At 42.2% G+C, this 25,426-nt stretch overlaps 1 protein-coding gene across 5 annotated transcripts in view; it reads left to right on the top strand.

Annotated features, from left to right (window-relative positions):
• The window catches only part of kif14 (kinesin family member 14), a 124,862-nt gene that overhangs the window by 63,336 nt on the left and 36,100 nt on the right, over positions 1-25,426 (top strand). For all 5 annotated transcript variants that reach the window (XM_063063901.1, XM_063063902.1, XM_063063899.1 and 2 more), the window contains exons 18-21: positions 1,307-1,453; positions 3,949-4,090; positions 4,883-4,976; positions 13,250-13,388. In XM_063063901.1, coding sequence (XP_062919971.1) covers positions 1,307-1,453; positions 3,949-4,090; positions 4,883-4,976; positions 13,250-13,388 — 522 coding nt within the window. The remainder of the gene's footprint in view (positions 1-1,306; positions 1,454-3,948; positions 4,091-4,882; positions 4,977-13,249; positions 13,389-25,426) is intronic.

Here is a 25,426-nt window from a genome sequence, read left to right as displayed (position 1 = left end):
GTCTATCACCTTTCCCCCTTCTGATAGGCATCTAGTTACCTGTGTCTAACACTTAGGTTGTAACTACCTTCCTGTATGTCCTGTCTATCAACCCCTCATCCTTCTGAATGATCTGAACTTTATCAAATTTCAGCTCCAACTCCTTAACACGGTCTGTTTGAAGTTGCAGCTAGACGCACTTCTTGCAGATGTAGTCATTAGGGATACTGGTGGTTTCCCTGCATTCCCACATTCCACAAGAGGAGCATTCCAGTATCCTGTCTGGCATCCCCACAACTCTAAATTGCAATGAGAGAGAAAGAAGGAATACATAATGAAAAACCTATCAACCTATCACCTATGCTTCTCCGAAGTATTTATGAGCCCAAACCTCAACTCCCCACTCAACACTGGTCCACTACAGTGGCCACTCCCACAATGCCTATTCAAATTAAACCCAGCTTCTTTTTATTGGTCCTTTCCAAGTACCTAATATTGTGCAATCTAATGTCTCCCCAGAAATTGTGGTGCACAAAACGATCCGACTGCCCTGCTCACTTCTTTTAAACCCTGTATCCCTCTTCGCAATCCAATGACTATCAGGACTGTGGCTCGCAAAATGTGCTGAGTCTCCCGCTCGCTGCTTTTAAACTGCCTTAGTCTGCTAGGACTTTGTTATAAATGATATGTTATGTTAGTACGTAGGAGAATGAGGGGAGATTTGATAGAGGTATACAAAAGTAGAGGGGCATAGATAGGGTAAAAGTAAGCAGGCTTTTTCCACTGAGGTTGGGTGAGACTAGAACTAGAGGTGAAAGGTAGAATGTTTAAGGGGAACATGAGGGGGAAACTTCACTTAGTGGGTGGTGAGAGTGTGGAAGTGATGGAGTTGGGTTTGATATCAGCATTTAAGATAAATTTAGATAGGTACCTGGATGGGAGGAGTACGGTGGGCTGGTTGATGGGACTAGGCAGGTCAATAGTTTGGCACCCTGCAGATGGGCTGATGGGCCTGTTTCTGTGCTGTAGTGTTCTGTGACTCTATAACACATCATGTACCTTCCAAATTGCTTGTGGTATTTGCATGTTAACTTTCAATAATTTATGTACAAGGGTACCCAGCTCGTTTGAACAATTACATAGTTCAGTCACTTGCCATTAAAAATACTGTATTTTCCATTTTGTTTCCTAAAGTGTTCATCCACTAGTCTCTGCTTAAGAATTTCTGACTTTTTCTAACCGGGACTGAATGCTGCAGATCTTTAGTTTTCATCAGTTTGGAAAACTTAATCAATTTATTCATCACAGATCTTGCTTAATTGCTCAGGTGAATGAAAATAGAAAAAAGAAAGAAATGGAGCTGCAGAATGTCAAAAAGCAGCTTCAAAAGGAGATGCTAGCAAACCAAAGGCTTGAACAAGAGCTGGAAATGAACAGGAAGCGCCTTGAAATGGAGGCCTCAGCCACAAAGCAGGTAGGATAAGGTTTTAGAAATGTATTAATACATACTAAATTTACAACCCTAATCCATTCTTTAGGCCATAAGACCTTAAGATATAGGAGCAGATTTAGGCTATTTGGACCATCGAGTCTTCTCCGCCATTTCATCATGGGCTGATTCAATTTTCCGCTTAGCCCCAACCACCTGCCTTTTCCCAGTATCCCTTCATGCTCTGAACAATCAAGATTCTATCAGCCTCTGGCTTAAATGTACATAAAGGCTTGACTTCCACAGCTGCCTGTGGCAAAGAATTTCACTGATTCATCACTCTCTGGCTGAAGAAATTCCTCCTCATCGCCGTTCTAAAAGGATGCCCCTCTTTCCTGAGGCTGTGTCCTCTGGGTCTATCAAGGCCTTTCACAAACAAGAGGAAATCTGCAGATGCTGGAAATCCAAGCAGGAAGGGTCTCAGCCTGAAACATCGACTGTACTCTTTTCCATAGGTGCGGCCTGGCCTGCTGAGTTCCCATAGCATTTTGTGTGTGTTGATATCGCAGCCTTTCACATTTGATAGGTTAGAATGAGGTCACCTCTCATTCTTCTGAATTCTAGTGATTACAGGCCTAGAGCCATCAAACACTCTTCATATGACAAGCCATTTAATCTTGTAATTATGTTCATGAACTTCCTTTGAACCCTCTCCAGTTTCACCACATCCTTTCTTAGATAAGGGACCCAAAACTGCTCACAATACAGTACTCCAAATGAGGCCTCACCAGTGCTTTATAATGTCTCAACATTACATCCTTGCTTATATATTCTAGTCCTCTTGAAATGAATACTAACATTGCATTTGCCTTCCTCAAAACAAACTCAACCTGCAAATTAACCTTTAGGGAATCCTACACAAGGACTCCCAAGTCCCTTTGTCCCTCAGTTTTTTGTATTTTCTCTCCATTTAGAAAATAGTCAACTCTTTCATTCCTTCCACCAAATTGTATGAGCATACACTTTCTGACATTGTATTCCATATGCCACTTGTTTGTCCATTCTTTTAATCTGTCTGAGTCCTTCTGTAACCTCTGCCTTCCACCTATCTTCATATCATATGCAAACTTTTCAACAAAGCCATCAATACCATCATTCAAATCAGTGATATGTAACATAAAAAGAATCGATCCCAACACAGACACCTGTGGAACACCACTCGTCACCATCAGCCAACCAGAAAAGGCTCCCTTTATTCCCACTCTTTGCTTCCTGCCAATGAACCACTGCTTTTCCATCCTAGAATCTTATTGCTAGAATCTTTCAGTAGTTTGTATTTTTATTTTTTTGATAATGATAACATTTTGTTGTAGAACACTTTAATTTATCTTGTGAATTAAACTGCTTCCTGATCTTATTTGTACATTTTAATGTTTTTAAACAGTAGTTTGTGTTTGGTCTTATGACTAATATTTCAAATTAGAAATTACGATTGAGCATGCGCAAATACATTGAAGTTGAAACCTGTATTAGGAATTTGGATTTTAGTTGGGGAATTGACACCAAATCAAAGTACTGTTTTCTTTGTATAGAGGCGGAGATGCATCGATCAAAAATTATTTTCATTTGGAGTGGAAAAACTATTATTTGTAATATGCTACATAAATTGTAATCTTTAACTATTAGAAGGAAAGAAATTAAATAATTCACTATTTTATCTGTGTCAAGAACTGATACCTTTAACCATCGTGTTCTTAGCATCGGAGACAGCGTAAGTGCTGGTATCTCATTACTGATGTTTTTTTCCCCAGATAGATGTAACCCAGAGTATTCCTCTGGTTCTAACTGATGGGGAAATCTGTACCACATTGTATACGCTTCTCTTGTATTTTCTCCCCAATTTCCTTTTGTCATCCTCTTATCAAAAAAAAATTACTTTGGCACAGATTACATTTAAATGATCATTAGTTAGATGTGAACACTGAAGGAAACTACTCCCAGGTTCTACCTACTGATCTAGCTTTATTCTGCCTTATCCCAATGTCTGCATATATATATACTTATCAATGTTCTATTTTTGTTGCTATGTCTGGTACTGGAACCCTTCCAGGACCGGCCAGCTCGTCATGAATGGCAAACTGGCTGAGAACTGAAATTGAAATATCTTTATTGTCATTGCATAGTACAATTTGTCATGCACCAATACAGCGAAAATGAGTTTGCAACTCTCATACTCAATCCTATAAAACAACAAATAAAATAAATAAACAATAAATGAAATCAAGTAACCAGCCAGTGCAAGCACTGTCCAGCACTTGCACTGCAATGCAATGAACTTGCACTGATATGTCAAAGGTTATAGGTGCTTAGAATTTAAACATCCAATTTCCACACCCACTTGGGTTTCCCATCACACAGTCACCATATGTGTTGTTTTGAACCCGTTGCTGGAGGTAAGTAGTGGGTGGTGTGGTGAGTGAGTGCCTGGTTTCTTGTGATTTGTTGCTGACTTAACTAGTTGTATTCTAAAATTCTCCCAGGCTTTAGAAGATCATAATATACGGCATGTAAAGTTTCTCGATGCTCTGGAGGCAGAGAAGAGAAAGATGGCACAAGATTTGGAGCGAATGCAGCAAGAACGGCAAAAGAAATGGGAGGCTCAAAATTTTACTTCATGTACAAGTACATTAATTTTTATATATTTCACAGTGACTGCTCAATACCTGGACTTTTTGATCTCAACTCATATGCTATTCAGAGGAGAACTTAAAGGGATGTGCGCTTTCTGTGTAATAACAACATAGAAACAGCATGAACTCCCATGTTGTATTTCCTCTGGAATATTTCTTGCAACAGTCAGTTACAATTATTGTTTGTGTGTGGTTTTAATTAGTTAGCATTCTTCAGAGCCTCAGATCACTTCTCTTCAACAAACAATTCAACTATGAGAGCACAATAAGTGCAATGGACATTTTACAACGGTGTTACTGGTAACAAGTTTCGATGGAAAGTTAATGAAAGTGGAGTATAATATTAAAAAATGCCTTTTTGTTTTTTTTAAAAAAATGCTTAAAGTAAGGCATTCCATGTATTTGAAACCAAGCAAAAATAGGAACATGAACTGCCAATTGTAGTCTATGTGAGCACGCATGTGAAGAAATGCTACTTGATGGGTAGACAAACGTGCAAGTTCAGTTTTATCCACTTTAAACCCCACAAAGACATGTCAGAATATTTTCTTAGGAGCGTGAAAGTAGGAATTTTGGAGGAGCAGTGAGCGCAATGCAGGATGATACCGTAAAAAAAAATCTTATAACAGAGAAAGAAAGTTGATCAATATAAGAAATGAGCCAATTAACCAATTTTTTGTCCTTTCGGTGACCATTTTGTATCCCTTTATGTCACGAATAAAGTACATGTTTTGTGTATTTTCTATGGTAGGTCTAATTGATTTATTTTCTATTTGTGTTGCAGACCATTCATACTGGAGCTCCATGAAGCTTTCAATGATGATCCAGGAAGCTAATACTATTAGCAGCAACTTGAGGAAGCACACTATTTTCATTAGGTCAGTGTCACCAAAAATAACCCCTGTGCAAAATAGACAATCTTATTGATGAATAGCACTGAGACAGATGATTTTATCAATGTAGTTCTTTTTTGTTTGACATTGTAAACATTTGGGGAAGTATTATTTAGCCATTATTATTTTTATGCATTCTTATATAGCTTATGGTGTAGGCTGCATTGCTCCAATTCAATTAAATGTAGGTTAAATTTAACTGAGTAATGATGTACCTTAGACTTTTTGCATAAAATCCTGATATCTCGTCATTCATTTACAGTGTTTACTTTACAGATAAGGTAATAGTTAAGCTTAAGAAAATTGAAGTTGTAGCAATTTCACTTTATCATATGTAAGGGGGTTTCGACTTTTATGTTACTGCGGAGGCTAATTAAAATGGCGTCTTTGTTATGTTAATCTGGGGAATGCGGCTTTGTTGTGTTAAACGCTGAGAAAATTTGCGCTAACAGTTTTTTGCTTTAGTGTGTGATAAAAGAGTGCTATTAACCAATTGGGATAGTTGTTATGGTTTTGGTGTATTTGAAGATACTGTATGCGCGGGGTTTTGGGGCAGAAGGCGGGAGAGTGAGACAGAGGATGGACGAGGTGCTGTGAGTCCGCTAATGGGGTTGGACCCCGAGCGGGACATTCGGCGAGGAAACGGAGATGGACTCGTGTTGAGCGTCTGGTCGACCACCGTTGTTGGTCCCAGGCGGCCGGTCGAGGTGGTCCAAGGGGGTCACAGGGTGAAGAAGAAGGTCCTTGAGCTCCAACGGTTTTTGTGCACGAAGAGATTGAACTTTGATAAGTGTGGCGCCTTTTATTTTCCTTTTATATTTTATTCTCTTTTAATTACATAGTTCCAGTAATATCTATAAACTGTAAATCATTTAATTGCATCTGGTGTATTGTCTGTTATTTGGGCGGGGTGGCGTACCTCACACAGCATCCACATAAACGAATTATCCAGTTTGGCGGGGCCCAGGCTGTTTCCCTAGACGACAGCGAGCCGAGCGACCCTGAGGGTGGCCGGGGGGGCTACACATAATTTAAAGTATTTGTGTATACTTTTAACTTTGTAACATTAAAACTATTATGCAAGAATAAAAGCAATGTTTCTCTTCAGTATTTGTAACAACCTACAAACCTTTTGAAAGTTGGGGATGAGGAAAACAAGTCTATTGTAAATTTGTTTCAGAAGTAGAAATACCTGATTTGTGCTTCACTGATGGAGAGTATCAGCATACGTTTTCTTTTCCAGTGTGTATTTTTTGGCTTAATCAACCAAAAATGTTTAATGACAGATTAGTACAATCATTATAGAACATAGAATAGTACAGCACAGTACAGGCACTTCGGCCCACAATGTTGTGCTGACCCTTAAACTCTGCCTCCCACATAACCCTCCTCACCTTAAATTCCTTCATATACCTGTCTAGTAGTGTCTTAAACTTCACTAGTGTATCTGCCTCCACCACTGACTCAGGCAGTGTATTCCACGTACCAACCACTCTCTGAGTAAAAAACCTTCCTGTAATATCCCCCTTGAACTTCCCACCCCTTACCTTAAAGCCATGTCCTCTTGTATTGAGCAGTGGTGCCCTGGGGAAGAGGCACTAGCTATCCACTCTGTCTATTCCTCTTAATATCTTGTGTACCTCTGTCATGTCTCCTCTCATCCTCCTTCTCTCCAAAGAGTAAAGCCCTAGCTCCCTTAATCTCTGATCATAGTGCATACTCTCTAAACCAGGCAGCATCCTGGTAAATCTCCTCTGTACCCTTTCCAATGCTTCCACATCCTTCCTATAGTGAGGCGACCAGAACTGGACACAGTACTCCAAATGTGGCCTAACCAGAGTTTTATAGAGCTGCATCATTACCTCACGACTCTTAAACTCTATCCCTCAACATATGAAAGCTAACACCCCATAAGCTTTCTTAACTACCCTATCCACCTGTGAGGCAACTTTCAGGGATCTGTGGACATGTACCCCCAGATCCCTCTGCTCCTCCACCCTACCAAGTATCCTGCCATTTATTTTGTACTCTGCCTTGGAGTTTGTCCTTCCAAAGTGTACCACCTCACACTTCTCTGGTTTGAACTCCAACTGCCACTTCTCAGCCCACTTCTGCATCCTATCAATGTCTCTCTGCAATCTTCAACAATCTACAACACCACCAACCTTTGTGTCATCTACAATCTTGCCAGCCCACCCTTCTACCCCCACATCCAGGTCGTTAATAAAAGTCATGAAAAGAAGAGGTCCCAGAACCGATCCTTGTGGGACACCACTAGTCACAAACCTCCAATCCGAATGTACTCCCTCCACCATGACCCTCTGCCTTCTGCAGGCAAGCCAATTCTGAATCCACTTGGCCAAACTTCCCTGGATCCCATGTCTTTTAATTTTCTGAATAAGCCGACCATGTGGAACCTTGTCAAAAGCCTTGCTAAAATCCATGTAGATCACATCCACTGCACCACCCTCATCTACAAACCCCATTTCCAGAAAAGTTGGGATATTTTCCAAAATGCAATAAAAACAATAACCTGTGATACATTAATTCACGTGAAGCTTTATTTAACTGACAAAAGTACAAAGAAAATATTTTCATTAGTTTTACTGACCAACTTAATTGTATTTTGTAAACATACACAAATTTAGTATTTGATGGCTGCAACACACTCAACAAAAGTTGGAACAGTGACATGTTTACCATTGTGTTACATCACCTTTCCTTTTAATAACACTTTTTAATCGTTTTGGAACTGAGGATACTAATTGTAGTAGATTTGCAATTGGAAATTTTGTCCATTCTTGCTTGATACAAGACTTCAGCTGCTCAACAGTCCGTGGTCTCCGTTGTCTGATTCTCCTCTTCATAATGCGCCATACATTTTCAATAGGAGATAGATCTGGACTGGCAGCAGGCCAGTCAAGCACATGCACTCTGTGGCTACAAAGCCACACTGTTGTAGCCTGTGCAGAATGTGGTCTGGCATTGTCCTGCTGAAATAAGCATGGACGTCCTGGGAAGACACGTTGCCTTGATGGCAACATATGTCTCTCTAAAATCCTAATATACGCCTCAGGGTCAATGGTACCTTCACATACATGCAACTCACCCATGCCGTGGGCACTGATGCACCCTCATACCATCACAGATGCTGGCTTTTGCACCTTTCGCTGATAACAATCTGGATGGTCGTTTTCATCTTTGACACGGAGAACTCGACCCCGTTTTTTCCGAATACTAGCTGAAATGTGGACTCATCTGACCACAGCACACAGTTCCACAGTCTTTCGGTCCATCTGAGATGAGCTCGGGCCCAGAGAACTCGCTGGCGTTTCTGCATAGAGTTGATGTATGGCTTCCTCCTTGCGTAATACAGTTTCAAGTTGCATTTCTGGATGCAGCGACAGACTGTGTGAGTGACAACGGTTTTCTGAAGTACTCCCCAGCCCAGGTGGCGATAATTGTCACAGTAGCATGATGGTTTCTTAGGCAGTGCCGCCTGAGGGCTCAAAGATCACACGCATTCAACTGTGGTTTCTGACCTTGCCCTTTACGCACTGAGATGTCTTTGAATTCTCTGAATCTTTTCACAATATTATGTACTGTAGATGTTGAAAGACCTAAATTCTCTGCAATCTTGCGTTGAGAAATGTTCCTTTTGAACTGACTAACAATTCTCTCATGAATTTTGGCACAAAGGGGTGAGCCACGACCCGTCCTTGCTTGCAAAGACTGAGCCTTTGATGGACACTGCTTTTATACCCAGTCATGATACCTCACCTGCTTAATGTGGAGTCTTCCAAATCGGTGTTACTTGAATATTCTGTGCACTTTTCAATCTTATTTTAACTCTGTCCCAACTTTTGTTGAGTGTGTTGCAGCCATCAAATTCTAAATTTGAGTATATTTACAAAATACAATTAAGTTGGTCAGTAAAACTATTGAAAATCTTTTCTTTGTACTTTTGTCAGTTAAATAAAGGTTCACGTGAATTAACATATCACAGATTTTTGTTTTTATTGCATTTTGGAAAATATGCCAACTTATTTGGAAATGGGGTTTGTATATGCCTGGTCACCACCTCAAAGAACTCTATTGGGCTTGTTAGACACGATCTGCCCTTCAGAAAGCCATGCTGACTCTCGCTGATCGGACCATGATTCTCCAAATGCCCATAGATCCTATCTCTAAGAATCTTTTCCAACAGCTTTCCCAACACAGACGTAAGGTTCACTGGTCTATAATTATCCGGACTATCCCTACTACCTTTTTTGAACAAGGGGACAACATTCGCCTCCCTCCAATCCTCTGGTACCATTCCCATGAACAATGAGGACATAAAGATCCTAGCCAGAGGTTCAGCAATCTCTTCCCTCACCTCGTGGAGCAGCCTGGGGAATATTCCATCAGGCTCCAGGGAGATATCCGTCCTAATGTATTTTAACAACTCCAATACATCCTCTCCCTTAATATCAACATGCTCCAGAACATCAACCTCACTCATATTGTCCTTACCATCATCAAGTTCCCTCTCATCGGTGAATACCAAAGAAAAGTATTCATTGAGGACCTCGCTCACTTCCACAGCCTCCAGGCACATCTTCCCACCTTTATCTCTAATTGGTCCTACCTTTCCTCCTGTCATCCTTTTGTTCTTCACATAATTGAAGAATGCCTTGGAGTTTTCCTTTACCCTACTCGCCAAGGCCTTCCCATGCCCCCTTCTTGCTCTCCTCAGCCCCTTCTTAAGCTCCTTTCTTGCTACCCTATATTCCTCAATAGACCCTTCTGATTCTTGCTTCCTAAACCTCATGTCTGCTGCCTTCTTCCACTTGACTAGATTTTCCACCTCACTTGTCACCCATGGTTCCTTCACCCTACCATTCTTTATCTTCCTCACTGGGACAAATTTATCCCTAGCATCCTGCAAGAGATCCCTAAACATCGATCACATGTCCATAGTACATTTCCCTGCAAAAACATCATCCCAATTCACACCCACAAGTTCTAGCCTTATAGCCTCATAATTTGCTCTTCCCCAATTAAAAATTTTCCTGTCCTCTCTGATTCTATCCTTTTCCATGATAATGCTATAGGCCAGGGAGCGGTGGTCACTGTCCCCCAGATGCTCACCCACTGAGAGATCTGTGACTTGACCCATTTTGTTACCTAATACTAGATCTAGTATGGCACTCCCCCTAGTCGGTCTGTCAACATACTGTGACTGTGACAGGAATCCGTCCTGGACACATTTAACAAACTCGCCCCGTCTAAGCTGTTGGAACTAATCAGGTGCCAATCAATATTAGAGAAGGTAAAGTCACGCATGATAACAACCCTGTTATTTTTGCACCTTTCTAGAATCTGCCTCCCAGTCTGCTCCTCTGTATCTCTGCTGCTACCAGGGGGTCTATAGAATAGTCCCAATAGAGTAACTGCTCCCTTCCTGTTCCTGACTGCCACCCATACTGCCTCAAAAGAGGATCCTGCTACATTACCCACGCTTTCTGTAGCTGTAATAGTATCCCTGACCAGTAACGCCATCCCTCCTCCCCTTTTTCCTCCCTCTCTATCCCTTTTAAAGCACTGAAATCCAGGAATATTGAGAATCCATTCCTGCCCTGGTGCCAGCCAGGTCTCTGTAATGGCCACTACATCATAATTCCATGCATGTATCCAAGCTCTCAGTTCATCACCTTTGTTCCTGATGCTTCTGGCATTGAAGTACACACACTTTAGCCCTTCTACCCTTACACCCTTTATTTCCTTCTCTTTCCTCAAAGCGTCTTTATATGTTAGATCTGGCTTTACTCCATGCACTTCTTCCACTGCTGTATCGCTCCGGGTCCCATCCCCTTCGCAAATTAGTTTAAACTCTCCCGAATCATGCTAGCAAACCTACCTGCAAGGATATTGCTCCCCATCGAGTTCAGGTGCAACCCATCCATTCTGTACAGGTCCCACCTTCCCCAGAAGAGATCCCAATGATCCAAAAATCTAAAACCCTGCTCCCTGCACCAACTCATCAGCCACGCATTCAACCGCCATCTCCTGCAATTCTTACCATCACTATCACGTAGCACTGGCAGCAATCCTGAGAACGCCACCCTTGAGGTCCTGTTCTTCAGCCTTCTGCCTAGTTCCTGAAACTCCCACTTCAGGACCTCATTCCTCTTCCTGCCTATGTCTTTGGTACCAACATGTATCACGACTTCTGGTTGCTTTCCCTCTTGTACCAGGATGTTGTGCACCCAGTCAGAGACATCCTGGACCCTGGCACCTGGTAGGCAACAAACCATGCGGGTGTCCTCCTCATGTCTACAAAATCTCCTGTCTGTTCCTCTTCTCCGTTCCACCCTTCTGCACCACAGGGTCAGACTCAGTGCCGGAGGCCCCGCCAGTGTGGCTCACCCCTGGTCAGTCGTCCCCGCCAACAGTATCCAGGACAGTATACTTATTATTTGGGGAATGGCTACAGGGTGCTCTGCACTACCTGTATACTCACCTTCACTTTCCCCCCTCTGACTGTCACCCAATGACCTGCTCCCGGCAGCCTAGGTGTGACTACCTCCCTGTAGCTCTCATCAATGACCCATATATGTTATAACTATAATTTGACATAACGTAAAATCTGTCGAAGCTAAAAGTCAAATAAAAAATGGAAATGCTGGAAGTGCTTTGCAAGTCAGGCACATCTGCAGAAGGAGAGATAGTTAAAGTTTGGAATCCAGGATTCTTCTGCAGAACTAAGAAAGTGAGAAATACAAGTCTGTTTTTAACAAGAGAGAAGACAGGGGAGGGATTTATAAAACAAAGGCCTGTTAGCCTGTCCAAATGGTTTAAGGGGCCATCAGCAGCACATTAAGCTATATTCATGTAATTTGTTGTAAATGGCAAGTTTGTGGGACATGCACAGCAACCAGATTACACTAGTAAAATCTGAATTTGGGCTGTTTGAAAATTGAGATACAGGATACAGGTATTGAATCATGATTGAAGTGTTCAGCTCTGGGCTTTATATCATGTTATTTTGGAGAGCACAGATGTTGCAACTTTTATCTTGCTATCTACTGGGTTGGTATGTTCTCTTCAGTCTATTGTAGTAAAATAAATAGGATTGGAACTTTCCTGTTTGAAGAAACATGAATAAAAGTCTCTTTTCTTGCCACTTTAGTCTAAATGATTCTCAACCGTTTTTTGGCCACGACCCCTTTAGGAGCTCTTCTCAGGTTCCAAGGCTCCCCTTTCAAGTGACTTGGCAAAACTCACTATGTATGTTTAGTCGCCAAATTAACGAAGTTACCGTGAAAATTTACAATTTCAACTGAGATTTAGCAAATGACATAGTATAAATGCATAATAATGCAATATTTCAATTTTCCTTGTCATATGCATTCACTAAAAACTACCAAAATTGGAAAAAAAAAATTTTTAATGGTTTTGCTACTTTTTTTCTAGCTAAATTGACAACATTGACTGAAATGGTTTAGAAAGGCTGCCTAAATGTTTTTGACTTGGGAATAAGCACGCGAAATACAGATACATTACTGAGAAAAAATACTGTCACCTGGAGCCAGGGATTTTTTTCGGTGACTTCATATGCAGTAATAAACACTTTTCACAACCTACCTTAACGTATAATATATTCAAACACATAAACTTTAAAGTTGCTAGGCTAACAAAGGCCTAGCAAGACACGCTGATCTTCGGAGAATGAAGTATGGTGATAATGAATGCGAGAACTCTTGATTGAATACGTTGACCCGGTGCAATCTGATTCGCAACTAAAGTTGTGTGGGAGGAGCTTAAGCAATGAATTTACCAGTGTGCCAAATTCAAACGGTGTGTTGGAAAGATATTATAAATAATAGGGAAAATATTGACTCCAATGAAGGTTGCTGCTTGGGTATTTCATTGGTTCAGTTACCAAGGCCCCCATAAACCCTTGGGGCTCCCCTTCTCACAGTTTTCAGTCGGTGGCCCCCTTCAAATGTGCCAGGGCCCCCGTTGAGAATGGGTGGTCCAAAATGTTCTTGAATGCCAACCTGATCCCCTGCTTAGAAAAAACAGCTGTTTTACAATATCCAACAGTAACTCTTCATGGCAACAAGGTTATTTTACACAACTGGTTGGAATCCTTCGGGATTAAATTTTAGAATTTGTGGCCTGGAGTGTGGTTATAGCTATTTCTTTGCTGAATGGCGATACAGTGCAGAAATTGATTTTTCTTTTTTTTTTTTTCTTTTTTTTTTTTACAGACATGAGCCTGACAACAAAAATGAAAGCCTAAAAAGTCCAATTCAGGTTCAAGTTAAAAATATTAAGTTAGGCATAAGCACTTTCTGGAGCTTGGACAAATTTGAAGGCAAGTTGGCAACTATGAGAGAACTCTATCAGGTAAAGCTTTACTGTTGACCTGTGAATGATTAGAATATCTCTCAAAAATCCATCACTGTGTTTATTGTCTAAGACTAATAGCAATCATGTGGACCTCTCGGCAGAAAGTAAAAACAAACAAGTAGCCACCTTGTGGCACTTCACAGTTCAGACCTGCTGACTGTTTTGAATCTCACATCACTGGGATCTATTAGACTAGGGGTCCCCAACCTTTTTTGCACCGCGGATCGGTTTAATATTGACAATACTCTTGCGGACCGGCCTGCTGGGGTGGGGTGGGGAGTGTTCAATTAGGGTTAAACTCACCTCAACATGTCTTTTACAGTTAGGGTTGCCAACTTTCTCACTCCCAAGTAAGGGACAAAAGTAGCAGTCAAATCCCGGGACACTTTACCCCAGGAAAGACTACCATGACCATGAAGCCTTGCGCGGGCACAGGTGCGCATGCGCGTACGTGCCAATTTTTCCCCACAAATCAGTTTTGCCTTCATCTTCCTGACTATACTGTACATACATTGTTTCTACTTTATATAGGCTGTGTATTTATCATATCATTCCTGCTTTTACTATATGTTAGTGTTATTTATTTTTGGTTTTGCGTGTTATTTGGTATGATAGGTTATTTTTTGGGTCTAGGAACGCTCAAAAATTTTTCGGGTATGAATTAATGGTAATTGCTTCTTTGCTTCATGCTATTTTGGTATGAAAGGTTTCATAGGAACGCTCTACCTTAGCGGGGGAAATACGGGACAAGGCGGTCCCGTATGGGACAAACCAATTTAGCCCAATATACGGGATGTCCTGGCAAATACGGGACAGATGGCAACCCTATGTTCAAGTTCAACAGTGCGTGACAGGGAATGAGGAAAGGTGCAGCTGACTCATATCGTTTCCTCAAGGCCCGGTAGCACATGCTTTGCGGCCTGGTACTGGTCCGCGGCCCGGTGGTTGGGGACTGCTGTATTAGGCAGATTGATCCAGATGTTAAAATAATAAAGGTAAGTTGAGCCTCAAATTCGAACATACATTATCTTGAGGCTTGCCATACTGTCACATTTCATAATTTGCCTGAGATGCTACAACCATTTTTTATGAGCTGGCGTCAACGTGCTGGCGCATCATCATATTGTGTCCTACTGTAGTGAAATAATTGTCATATTATATCCTACTGTAGTGAAATAATTAAGTCATAGGACTATACAAAGATGAGTTATTCTTTTCTGTTTTTTTTAAGGCTTACATATTTTCATTCGCATTCTTGCCCTTTTATACTGCTTCATTTCTATTTTAATTACATATTTTATTGGCCCTTCAGAATTTTTATTTTCAATTCTGCCTTTTTGGTCAAACAATTTGCTGGGTAACAGTTATGATATTAGTACATTAGGATCAAATGCAAGTGTTGTGTGCATGTTTAAATCTTTTTAGTACATGGTTTACATTTTTGTAAAGAAAGACTAATAAATATTGATTTTGTTTATCTTCGCCATTTCATTTTGGAGTAGTGGTGCCAGATTAGTATCATAGCATTGAACTATTTAAGATTTCCTTTGCTATATTTGAACAATTCATATGCTACTGTACTATATATTAATTGACAAGTATTCACTATTAACCTATTATGCAGATTTCTATTCTTTATCAAACATTTCTGTATAATGCATTACTGATTTAAGATTCTTCTAATTTTGCTTGATAGACAGCTGTTTATCTGATTTGTGTCCTTGCAGTTGTGACTTGGTACAATTTGTTGTGAAAGTAGTCAGTTAGACCATAAGGCAAGACCATAAGACAAAGGAGCAGAAGTCGGCCATTCGGCCCATCGAGTCTGCTCCGCCATTTTATCATGAGCTGATCCATTCTCCTATTTAGTCCCACTACCCCCGCCTTCTCACCATAACCTTTGATGCCCTGGCTACTCAGATACCTATCAATCTCTGCCTTAAATACCCTCAATGACTTGGCCTCCACTGCCGCCCGTGGCAACGAATTCCATAGGTTCACCACCCTCTGGCTAAAAAAATTTCTTCTTGTTTCTGTTCTGAATGGGCGCCTTTCAATCCTTAAGTCATGCCCTCTCGCACTAGACTCCCCCATCATGGGAAACAACTTTGCCACATCCACTCCGTCCATGCTTTTCAACATTCAAAGTGTTTCTATGAGGTCTCCCCTCATTCTTTTAAACTCCAAGGAATACAGTCCAAGAGTGGACAAACGTTCCTGATATGTTAACCCTCTCATTCCCGGAATCATTCTAGTGAATCATCTCTGCACCCTCTCCAACGTCAGCACATCCTTTCTTAAATAAGGAGCCCAAAACTGCCCACAGTACTCCAAGTGAGGTCTCACCAGCGCCGTATAGAGCCTCAACATCACATCCCTGCTCCTATACTCTATTCCTCTAGAAATGAATGCCAACATTGCATTCGCCTTCTTCACCACCAACTCAACCTGGAGGTTAACCTTAAGGGTATCCTGTCGAGGACTCCCAAGTCCCGTTGCATCTCAGAACTTTGAATTCTCTCCCCATTTATTTCTTCTGCCAAAGTGCATAACCATAAACTTTCCAACATTGTATTTCATTTGCCACTTCTTTGCCCATTCTTCCAATCTATCCAAGTCTCTCTGCAGACTCTCCGTTTCCTCAGCACTACCGGCCCCTCCACCTATCTTCGTATCGTCAGCAAACTTAGCCACAAAGCCATCTATTCCATAATCCAAATCGTTGATGTACAATGTAAAAAGAAGCGGCCCAAAACACGGACTCCTGTGGAACACCACTGGTAACCGGCAGCCAACCAGAATAGGATCCCTTTATTCCCACTCTCTGTTTCCTGCCAATCAGCCAATGCTCTATCCACGTAACTTTCCTGTAATTCCATGGGCTCTTATCTTGTTAAGTAGCCTCATGTGTGCCACCTTTTCAAAGGCCTTCTGAAAATCCAAATATACAACTTCCACTGCATCTCCCTTGTCTAGCCTACTTGTAATTTCCTCAAAAATTGTAATAGGGTTGTCAGGCAGGATTTTCCTTTAAAGAATCCATACCGAGTTTTGCCTATCTTGTCATATGCCTCCAGGTACTCTGTAACCTCATCCTTGACAATCGACTCCAACAACTTCCCAACCACTGATGTCAAGCTAACAGGTCTATACTTTCCTTTTTGCTTTCCTGCCCCCTTAAATAGCAGAGTGACATTTGCAATCTTCCAGTCCTCCGGAACCATGCCAGAATCTATCGACTTTTGAAAGATCATTGCTAATGCCTCTGTAATCTCCACAGCTACGTCCTTCAGAACACGAGGGTGTATTCCATCTGGTTCGGGAGATTTATCTAACTTTAGACTATTCAGCTTCCTGAGTACTTTCTCTGTCGTAATTGTGACTGCGCACACTTCTCTTCCCTGCCACCCTTGAGTGTCCGGTATACTGCTGATGTCTTCCTCAGTGAAGACTGATGCAAAATACTTGTTCAGTTCCTCTGCCATCTCCTTATCTCCCAATACAATTTCTCCAGCATCATTTTCTATCGGTCCTATATCTACTCTCACCTGTCTTTTACTCTTTATATACTTGTAAAAGCTTTTAGTATCCTCTTTGATATTATTTGCTAGCTTCCTTTCATAGTTAATGTTCTCCCTCTTAATGACCTTGCTAGTTTCCTTTTGTAAGCTTTACAAAACTTCCCAATCCTCTGTCTTCCCATTAAGTTTTGCTTCCTTGTATGCCCTCTCCTTTGCTTTAACTTTGGCTTTGACTTCTCTTGTCAGCCACGGTTGCATCCTTTTTCCATTTGAAAATTTCTTCTTTTTTGGAATATACCTGTCTTGCACCTTCCTCACTTCTCGCATAAACTCCAGCCACTGCTGCTGTGCTGTCCTTCCCGCCAGTGTCCCTTTCCAGTCGACTTTGGCCAGTTCCTCTCTCATGCCACTATAATTTCCTTTACTCCACTGGAATACTGACACATCAGATTTCGGCTTCTCTTTTTCAAATTTCACAGTGAATTCAATCATGTTATGATCACTGCCTCCTAAGGGTTCCTTCACCTTAATCTCTCTAATCACCTGTGGTTCATTACACAATACCGAATCCAGTACAGCCGACACCCTAGTGGGCTCAACAACAAGCTGTTCTAAAAAACCATCTCGCAGACATTCTACAAATTCTCTCTCTTGAGATCCAGTGCTGACCTGATTTTCCCAATCCACTCGCATATTAAAATCCCCCACAATTATCATAACACTGCCCTTCTGACAAGCCTTTTCTATTTCCAGTTGTAATTTGTAGTCCACATCACTGCAGCTGTTTGGAGGCCTATAAATAACTGCCATCAGGGTCCTTTTACCCCTGCGATTTCTTAGCTCAACCCATAAAGATTCTGCGCCTTCTGATCCTATATCACCTCTTTCTAATGATTTAGTATCATTACTTACCAATAAAGCCACGCCTCCCTCTCTGCCTACCTTCCTCTCCTTCAGATACACAGTGTATCCTTGGACGTTCCGCTCCCAGAGACATGCATCCTTTAGCCATGTCTCAGTGATGGCCACAATATCATACCTGCCAGCCTGTAGCTGTACGACAAGATCATCCACCTTATTCCGTATGCTGCGTGCATTTAAGTACAATACCTTAAGATCAGTATTTGATACTTTTCGCTTTGATTTCACTGCAACTTTATTGCACTGCAACTCATCCTAATGGCTAAAAATTTGTCCCATCACCTACCTGTCTTTCCTGATATCTTTACTGCTCACTATCTTAGATTTATTTCTGTTTTCCCCTTCCTCCGCTGTATCATTCCGGTTCCCATCCCCCTGCCAAATCAGTTTAAACCCTTCCTAACAGCTCTATTAAACCATCCCGCCAGGATATTGGTCCCCTTTGGGTTCAGGTGTAACCTGTCCAGAACAGGTCATACTTCCCCCAGAAGAGATCCCAATTATCCAAGAATCTGAAGCCCTGCCCCCTGCACCAGTCTCTCAGCCACGCATTCATCTGCCTGATCCTACTATTCTTGCCCTCGCTAGCATGTGGCACAGGTAGCAATCCTGAGATTACTACACTGGAGGTCCTGCTTCTCAGCTTCCTTCTTAACTCCCAGAAATCTGTGTTCAGGACCTCCTCCCTTGTCCTATCTACTTTCCTTCATAACTCCTGGAAATCTCTGTTCAGGACCTCCTCCCTTGTCCTATCTATGTCATTGGTACCAACATGTACCAAGACAACTGGCTGCTCGCCCTCTCCCTTCAGAATATTCTGGACCAGATCCGAGACATCCCGTACCCTGGCACCTGGGAGGCAACACGCCATGTGGGTATCTCTATCAGGCACACAGAATCTCCTGTTCATTCCCCTGACTATGGAATCCCCTATGACTACCGCATTCCTCTTCTCCCTCCTTCCCTCCTGCACAATAGCGCCAGGCTCAGTGCCAGAGACCCGGTCACCGTGGGCGTCCCCTGTCAGGTCATCCCCCTCAACAGCATCTAGAACAAGATATTTGTTGGTGGGGTGGACAGCCACAGCTGTGCTCTCCACTATCCGGGCATTTTCCTTCCCTCTCCCGACAGTCACCCAGTTTTCTGACCCCTGTAGCCCAGGGATGACTACCTCCCTGTAGCTCCTGTCTATCACCTCTTCACTTTCCCTGATAAGCAGTAGGTCATCAAGCTACAGCTCCAGATCCCTAACACAGTTTCTGAGGAGCTGCATCTTGGTGCACCTGGTGCAGATGTGGCCATCAGGGAGGCTGGAGGTCTCCCAGGATTCCCACATCTGACACCCTGAACAAAACACTAACCCTGCAAGCATGCTATCTAATTCTACAGGAATGAAACAGGAAAATTAAGTCTACTCAACCTTGCCAAACAGACGAACTTTTTAAACCGTTAGCTCGTACCGTTAGCTGTGAGAGCCCTGCTGTTCCTGTCTGTCCGGGCCGATTCGCGAAGGGGCGGGGGGAGAGAAAAAAAGAGTTGGTGCTTCGCTCTCACCTCTTCCTGTTTACTGCTGAAGCCCGTTGAAGCCAAAGCCCTACACTCTGCTACCACTCACTCCGCTGCCTGCTCCGACAGCTGCCCGCTGTATAGGGTGGTCTCCTTTTTAAACTCTCCGCGCTGTCCTGTTACATCACGTGCCTGCGCAGTCTCGTCCTTCTTGCACTGGAAGAAGTTTTTTAAAAAAAACTGCCTTCCTTCAGAATTTAGCTCCCACGCCAATCTGTTGTCCCGATCCACAAGAAAGCCATTGGAAGTAACCTCCCTGTTTAAACTTGCGGCGCTGTCCTGTTACGTCACATGCCTGCGCAGTCTCGTCCTTCTTGCACTCAAAGAAGTTTTTTTAAAAAAGTTATTCAAAGTTTAAATGGTATCCCTGTGCCCAGCATAGACAATTCATGACCAATAAAAAAGGAATCTGGGGAAGTTTTGATAAAACAAATCTAAATGTTATTAACTATTAGTTTGGGCCTCAATCTTGTATCCAACTCTATCTCTTCTGACTGAAGTTTAATGTTTGATTGAATACTGAGGATTTTTAAATACCTCTTTTAAGATTTTGGACATGCTCAAACATCTTGCAGTGTGCAAAGTATGTCTTAAGCTTTGCAGAAGAACTTGGCAGTATTTTGTGACTTTAAAAATAATAAGTAAAAATAGTTTCTGCTTTTGAAGCTCTATTTCTTGACAATTTATAATATAGCGGTAAATTCTCTAATTTTCTTCATGTTTTATTCCTTTCTTGAGACTCCTTTTTAAAAAGAGGAGGGTAAAATAAATGTGCATACTTACTGGGCTGCTGAATTTAATGTGTACGTAATGATATTTCCTTACAGATTTGCACCAACTGCAGAGACAGACTTCTTCTTTACCCAGTTTGAAAAAAATTAAGTGTGAAAAGGATGGCAATTAGCATTACATTGTTTTAAGACTGGTTGATTTATTATGAGCATTTTTTAATAACTGATTAACATCACTTAGTGTATTATATTTGAACTGAGAAACTTGAGAGTTTGTAATGTTGGACCATTACAAACATGGAGTTTTTTTGAAGATCTGGGTTTTTGATGTTCACACAAGCAGCTTGTGACGAGTGACCTCATTTGTGTTATTGCGCTGGATCTGACATGCTTCCTAGAACTGCCAGTCTCACTGCCTGCCCACTTGTATTTGCCTACCCTGGGTAATTTTTCTGGCCTTTCATGGCCTCAGCAAAACATGAACTGCTAGAAGAACTCAGTGGGTCAAGCAGCATCTGTGGGAACAAAGAGATGATCAAGAGTTCGAGACCCTAAATTGTGACTGGAGTGTGGATGGAAGATCGACAGCACACAGAAGTGAGAGGGAAGGGTCAGTTGGAGGTTGATAGGTGACGGGTGAAGCAAGTTGTGGGGGAGTGGGGCAGGATGATTTTTAAAAAATCAGGCAGGGTCTGTTGAGACTTGTCTGTGGAGTGGGGGATTGCTGGAATTAATTGTAACTAAGGTTAATTAGCAAGGGCCAATAAAAAGAAGTGTGGTTTGAGCGGAGTGCCTATTCTGTGAGTGGATTCTGTTAAAGTGGTCAGGCTTTGGCTCAACAGGCTTGGCGAGAACAGCTGTAAGCTATAACTTAAGCATGAGAAGTTAGAGGCATGACAAGTGTAAGCAAGATGTAGGTAGTGGAATGCTGCTCTTGTGAGATGTGGGATTTCAGCATACCTCGGTGTCACTGATGACTACATTTGTAGGAAATGCACCCAACTTCAGCGCCTGACTGACAAAAGTCAAGGAGCTGGAGCTGGATGTGCTCATGAGCATCCAGAAGGTTGAGTCTTTTACCGAAGTTCACACCCAGAGTGCAAGCTTCAGATAGTAGGTGGGTGACCACCAGGAGAAATAAGGGAAGTACACAGTCTGTGTAGGGTTCCCATGTGGCATTCCCCTCAGCAGCAAGCATACCCCTTTGGATGCTGCTGGGGGTGGGAGGAATGACCTGTTAGAGACAGCAGCAGGCAGGCCAGTGGCACTATGGCCGGTTCTGAGGCTCAGCAGGAGAGGGTAAAGTCAGGCAGAGCAGTAGTAACAGGAGACTCAATAGAATTAGAATTGTTGTCTCTTATGTCCATCCCACAATATGAGGGAGTAAAAATCTTTATGTTGCAAGCAATAAGGAAGGGAAATGTGGAAGGATATTGCACAAACACTAAGATTGTGTATATATAAATGTTTCGTATATGTGTATGTGCAGTCAGATATGCAATCAGATCAATGTGTATTGATCAATCTGATGGCCTGGTGAAAGAAGCTGTCCTGAAGCCTGTTGGTCCAGGCCTTAATGCTGTGGTACCACTTGCCAGATGGAAGCAGCTGAAACAGTTTGTGGTTGGGGTGGCTGGAGTCCCTGATGATCCTCTGGGTGCTTTTTAAGCACCTGCTTCTGTAAATGTCCTAAACAGACTACAGTTCACATCCACAGATGTTGTGTGCTGCCCACACCACTTTCTGCACTGCCCTGCGATTGAAGTAGTACAGTTTCCATGCCAGGTGGTGGCACAGCCAGTGAGGATGTTCTTGATGGTGCCCTGTAGAAAGTCCTGAGGATTTGGGAACTCATGCCAAACTTCAGCTGTCTGAGGTGATACCGAGGAACTTGAAACTACTCAACTCTGTAGTGCAGAGTTAGGGATATTCTGTGGTCATGAAAAAGAAGCCAGGATGTTGTTTTGCCTCCCAAGTATTAGCGTACAGGATGCTTCAAACCGGCTGCAGAAGGTTCTCAAGAGGAAGGGTGAGCAGCCAGAGATTGCGGTGCAGACTGGGACCCATGCCATGGGTAGAAAGAGAGCAAGACATTGTGTGCAGTGAATATAGGAACTGGGGAAGAGGCTGAAGAGCGAGTCCTCTAAGTTAGAAATCTCTGGATTACTCCTAGTTGCCACATGCTAGTCAGGGAAGGAAAAGGATGATGGTATAGGTGAATGAGTGGCTGATGAACTGGTGCAGGGGGGCAGAGTTTCAGAATTTTGGATCATTGGAAGCACTTTGTGGGAATGTATGACCTGTGCAATAAGAATGGGTTACACCTGAACCCAAGGGGGACCAATATCCTTGCAAGCAGGTTTGCTAGAACTGTTGGGGAGGGTTTAAACAAAGTTGGCAGGGGGATTGGAACTGGAGTGATAGGATTGAGGATGGAGCAATTGGTTTATAAGTCAATGCAGTGTGCAGTGGGACTCTGAGGATGGACAGGTAGATAATAGGGCAAAATTGCAGTCATTGGATGAGATGACGGGTAACATGAGTTATGAATACAGTAAAAAGGGTTATCAATACAGGAAAGTAGGTGTTAAATTTGACTGCACACATTGTAATGAATAAAGATCTTGTGGCACAGTAGAGATTGTCAGGTATGATGTTCTGGGCATCACTGAGACGTAGTTGAAAGAAGATTATTGTTGGGAGCTTAACATGCAAGGATACACCTTGTATGGAAAAGGCAGGTAGGTAGGCAGAGAGGGTGGGTTGGCTCTGTTGATTTAAAAAATGAAATCAAATCCTTAGAAATGACAAAGGATGGGAAGATGTAGAATCCTTATGGGTACAGTTAAGAAACTGCAAGGGTAAAAAGACCCTGATGGGAGTTATGTACAAGCCTCCGAACAGTAGCCAGAATGTGGCATGTAAAACAGACAATGTTATGATATTCATAGGAGATTTCAATATACAGGTAGATTGGGAAAATCAGGTTGGCGCTGGATCCCAAGAGAGGGAAATTGTAGAATGCCTATGAGGTGCCTTTTAAAGAACAAGTGGTTGAGTCCACTACAGGAAAGGCATTTCTAGATTGGGTGTTGTTTAATGAACTAGATGCGATTAGGGAGCTTAAGTGAAAGGAATCATTGGAAGACAGTTATCATAATATGATAGAATTTGCCCTGCACTTTGAGAGGGAGAAAATAGAGTGAAGTTAAAGGATTAAAAAGCTTTTACAAAGCAATAGAAGGCACCTAGAAGCCTCAAGGAGAGTGAAGATCAAATATGAAGGTGAGTTAGCCAAAAAATATCAAAGAGGACACCGAAAGTTTTTTCAGATATATAAAGAGTAAAAGAGAGGCAAGACTGGACATTGGACTGCTGGAAATTGATGCTGGAGAGGTAGTAATAAGAAATGGCGGTCAGTTTAACAAGTATGTTGTGTCAGTCTTCACTGTGGAAGACACTAAGAGTATGCCAGAAATTCACAAATGGCAAGGTGCAGAAGTAAGTGTAGTTGCTGTTACTAAGGAGAAGGTGCTTGGGAATCTGAAAGGTCTGAAGGTAGATAAGTCACCTGGACCAAATGAACTACACTCCAGGGTTCTGAAAGAGGTAGCTGAAGAGATTGTGGAGATATATGTAATGATTTTTCAAGAACCACTGGATTCTAGAATGGTTCTAAAAGACTGGAGAATTGCAAATGTCACTCCACGCCTTATGGATGGAGGTGGGACAGAAGGGAAATTAGAAGCCAATTAGCCTGACTTCTGTGGTTGGTAAAATGTTGGAGTCCATTATTAAAGATGAGGTTTCAGGGTACCTGGAGGCACGTGATAAAATAGGCCAAAATCAACATGGTTTCTTTAAGGGGAAATCTTGCCTGACAAATCTGTTCTTTGAGGAAATACCAGGCAAGATAGACAAAGGAGAGTCCATAGATGATGTTTCCTTGGATTTTTCAGAATGCTTTTGACAAAATGCTGCAGATGAGGCTGGTTAACAAGATGAGAGCCCGTGGTATAACAGGATAGATACTAGCATATATAGAAGATTGGTCAATTGGCAGGAGGCCAAGAGTCAGAATAAAGGGGACCTACTCTGGTTGGCCTCTATGACAAGTTCTACAAAGGTCGGTATTGGAAACGCTTCTTTTCACATTATGTGTTAGTGATTTGCATGACAGAATTGAGGGGATAATATCAAGATAGGTGGTGGGGCAGGTAGCGATGAGGAAGCAGGGGGTCTGCAGAAGGACTTAGACAGATTGGGAGTACAGTCAAAGAAGTGGCGGATGGAACATAGTGTAGGAAAGTGTATGGTCATGCATTTTTGTAGAAGGAATAAAGGTGTAGACTGTTTTCTAAATGGGGTGCAAAGAGACTTGGGAGTCCTTGTGCAGGATTTCCTAAAGTTAGCTTGCAAGTTGAGTCAGTGCAAGTGAAGGCAAATGCAATGTTAGCATTCATTTTGAGAAGACTAGAATATAAGAGCAAGGATGTAATACTGAGGCTTTATAAGGTATTGGTCAGACCGCACTTGGAGTACTGTGAGCAGTTTTGGGCTCCTTATCTATGAGAAGATGTACTAGCATGGGAGAGAATGGTTAATGTATGAGGAGAGTTTGATGGCTCTAGGGTGGACTTGCTGGAGTTGAAACCTATTTAATATTGAAAGGCCTAGGCAGCGCAGATGTAGAGAGGATCTTTCCTGTAGTAGGTGAGTTTAGGACTAAAGGACACAGCCTCAGAATAGAGGGACACCCATTTAGAACAGAGGTGAGAAGGAATTTCTTTAGCAAGAGGGTGGAGAATCTGCAGAATTCATTGCCAAAGATGGCTGTGGAGACCAAGTCTTTGAGTATATTTATAGAAGAGGTTGATAGTTCCTTAGTTAGGGCGTCAAGTGTTACGGGGAGAAGGCATGAGAATGAGGTTGAGAGGGATATTAAAGCAGCAATGGTGGAATGGCAGAACAGGCTTGATGAACTGAGTGGCATATTTCTGCATATGTCTTATGGTCTTATAACAGGCAGACGGAGACAAGTGGGAGAAGGGAAGTACAGAGTCAGAGGCTGGTAGGTGATGGGTAGAAACATAAAAAAAATTGGCAGATGGAGTCAGTTGGAGAAGGATGGAGATAGAGGGTCACATACATGAGAAAATCTGCAGATTCATGAGGAAAGCCAAAGCAACATACAAAATGCTGGAGGAACTCAGCAGGCCAGGCAGTCTCTATGACAAGAACTAAACAGTCAACGTTTTGGGCTGAGCGCCTTATCAAGACTGGAAAAGCAGGGGAA

Source organism: Mobula hypostoma, chromosome 12 (genome assembly GCF_963921235.1).
Source record: "Mobula hypostoma chromosome 12, sMobHyp1.1, whole genome shotgun sequence".
NCBI classification, from domain to species: domain Eukaryota; kingdom Metazoa; phylum Chordata; class Chondrichthyes; order Myliobatiformes; family Myliobatidae; genus Mobula; species Mobula hypostoma.
Note: the sequence above shows the minus strand (reverse complement) of the source record. Positions and strands in the feature narration are given on the sequence as shown.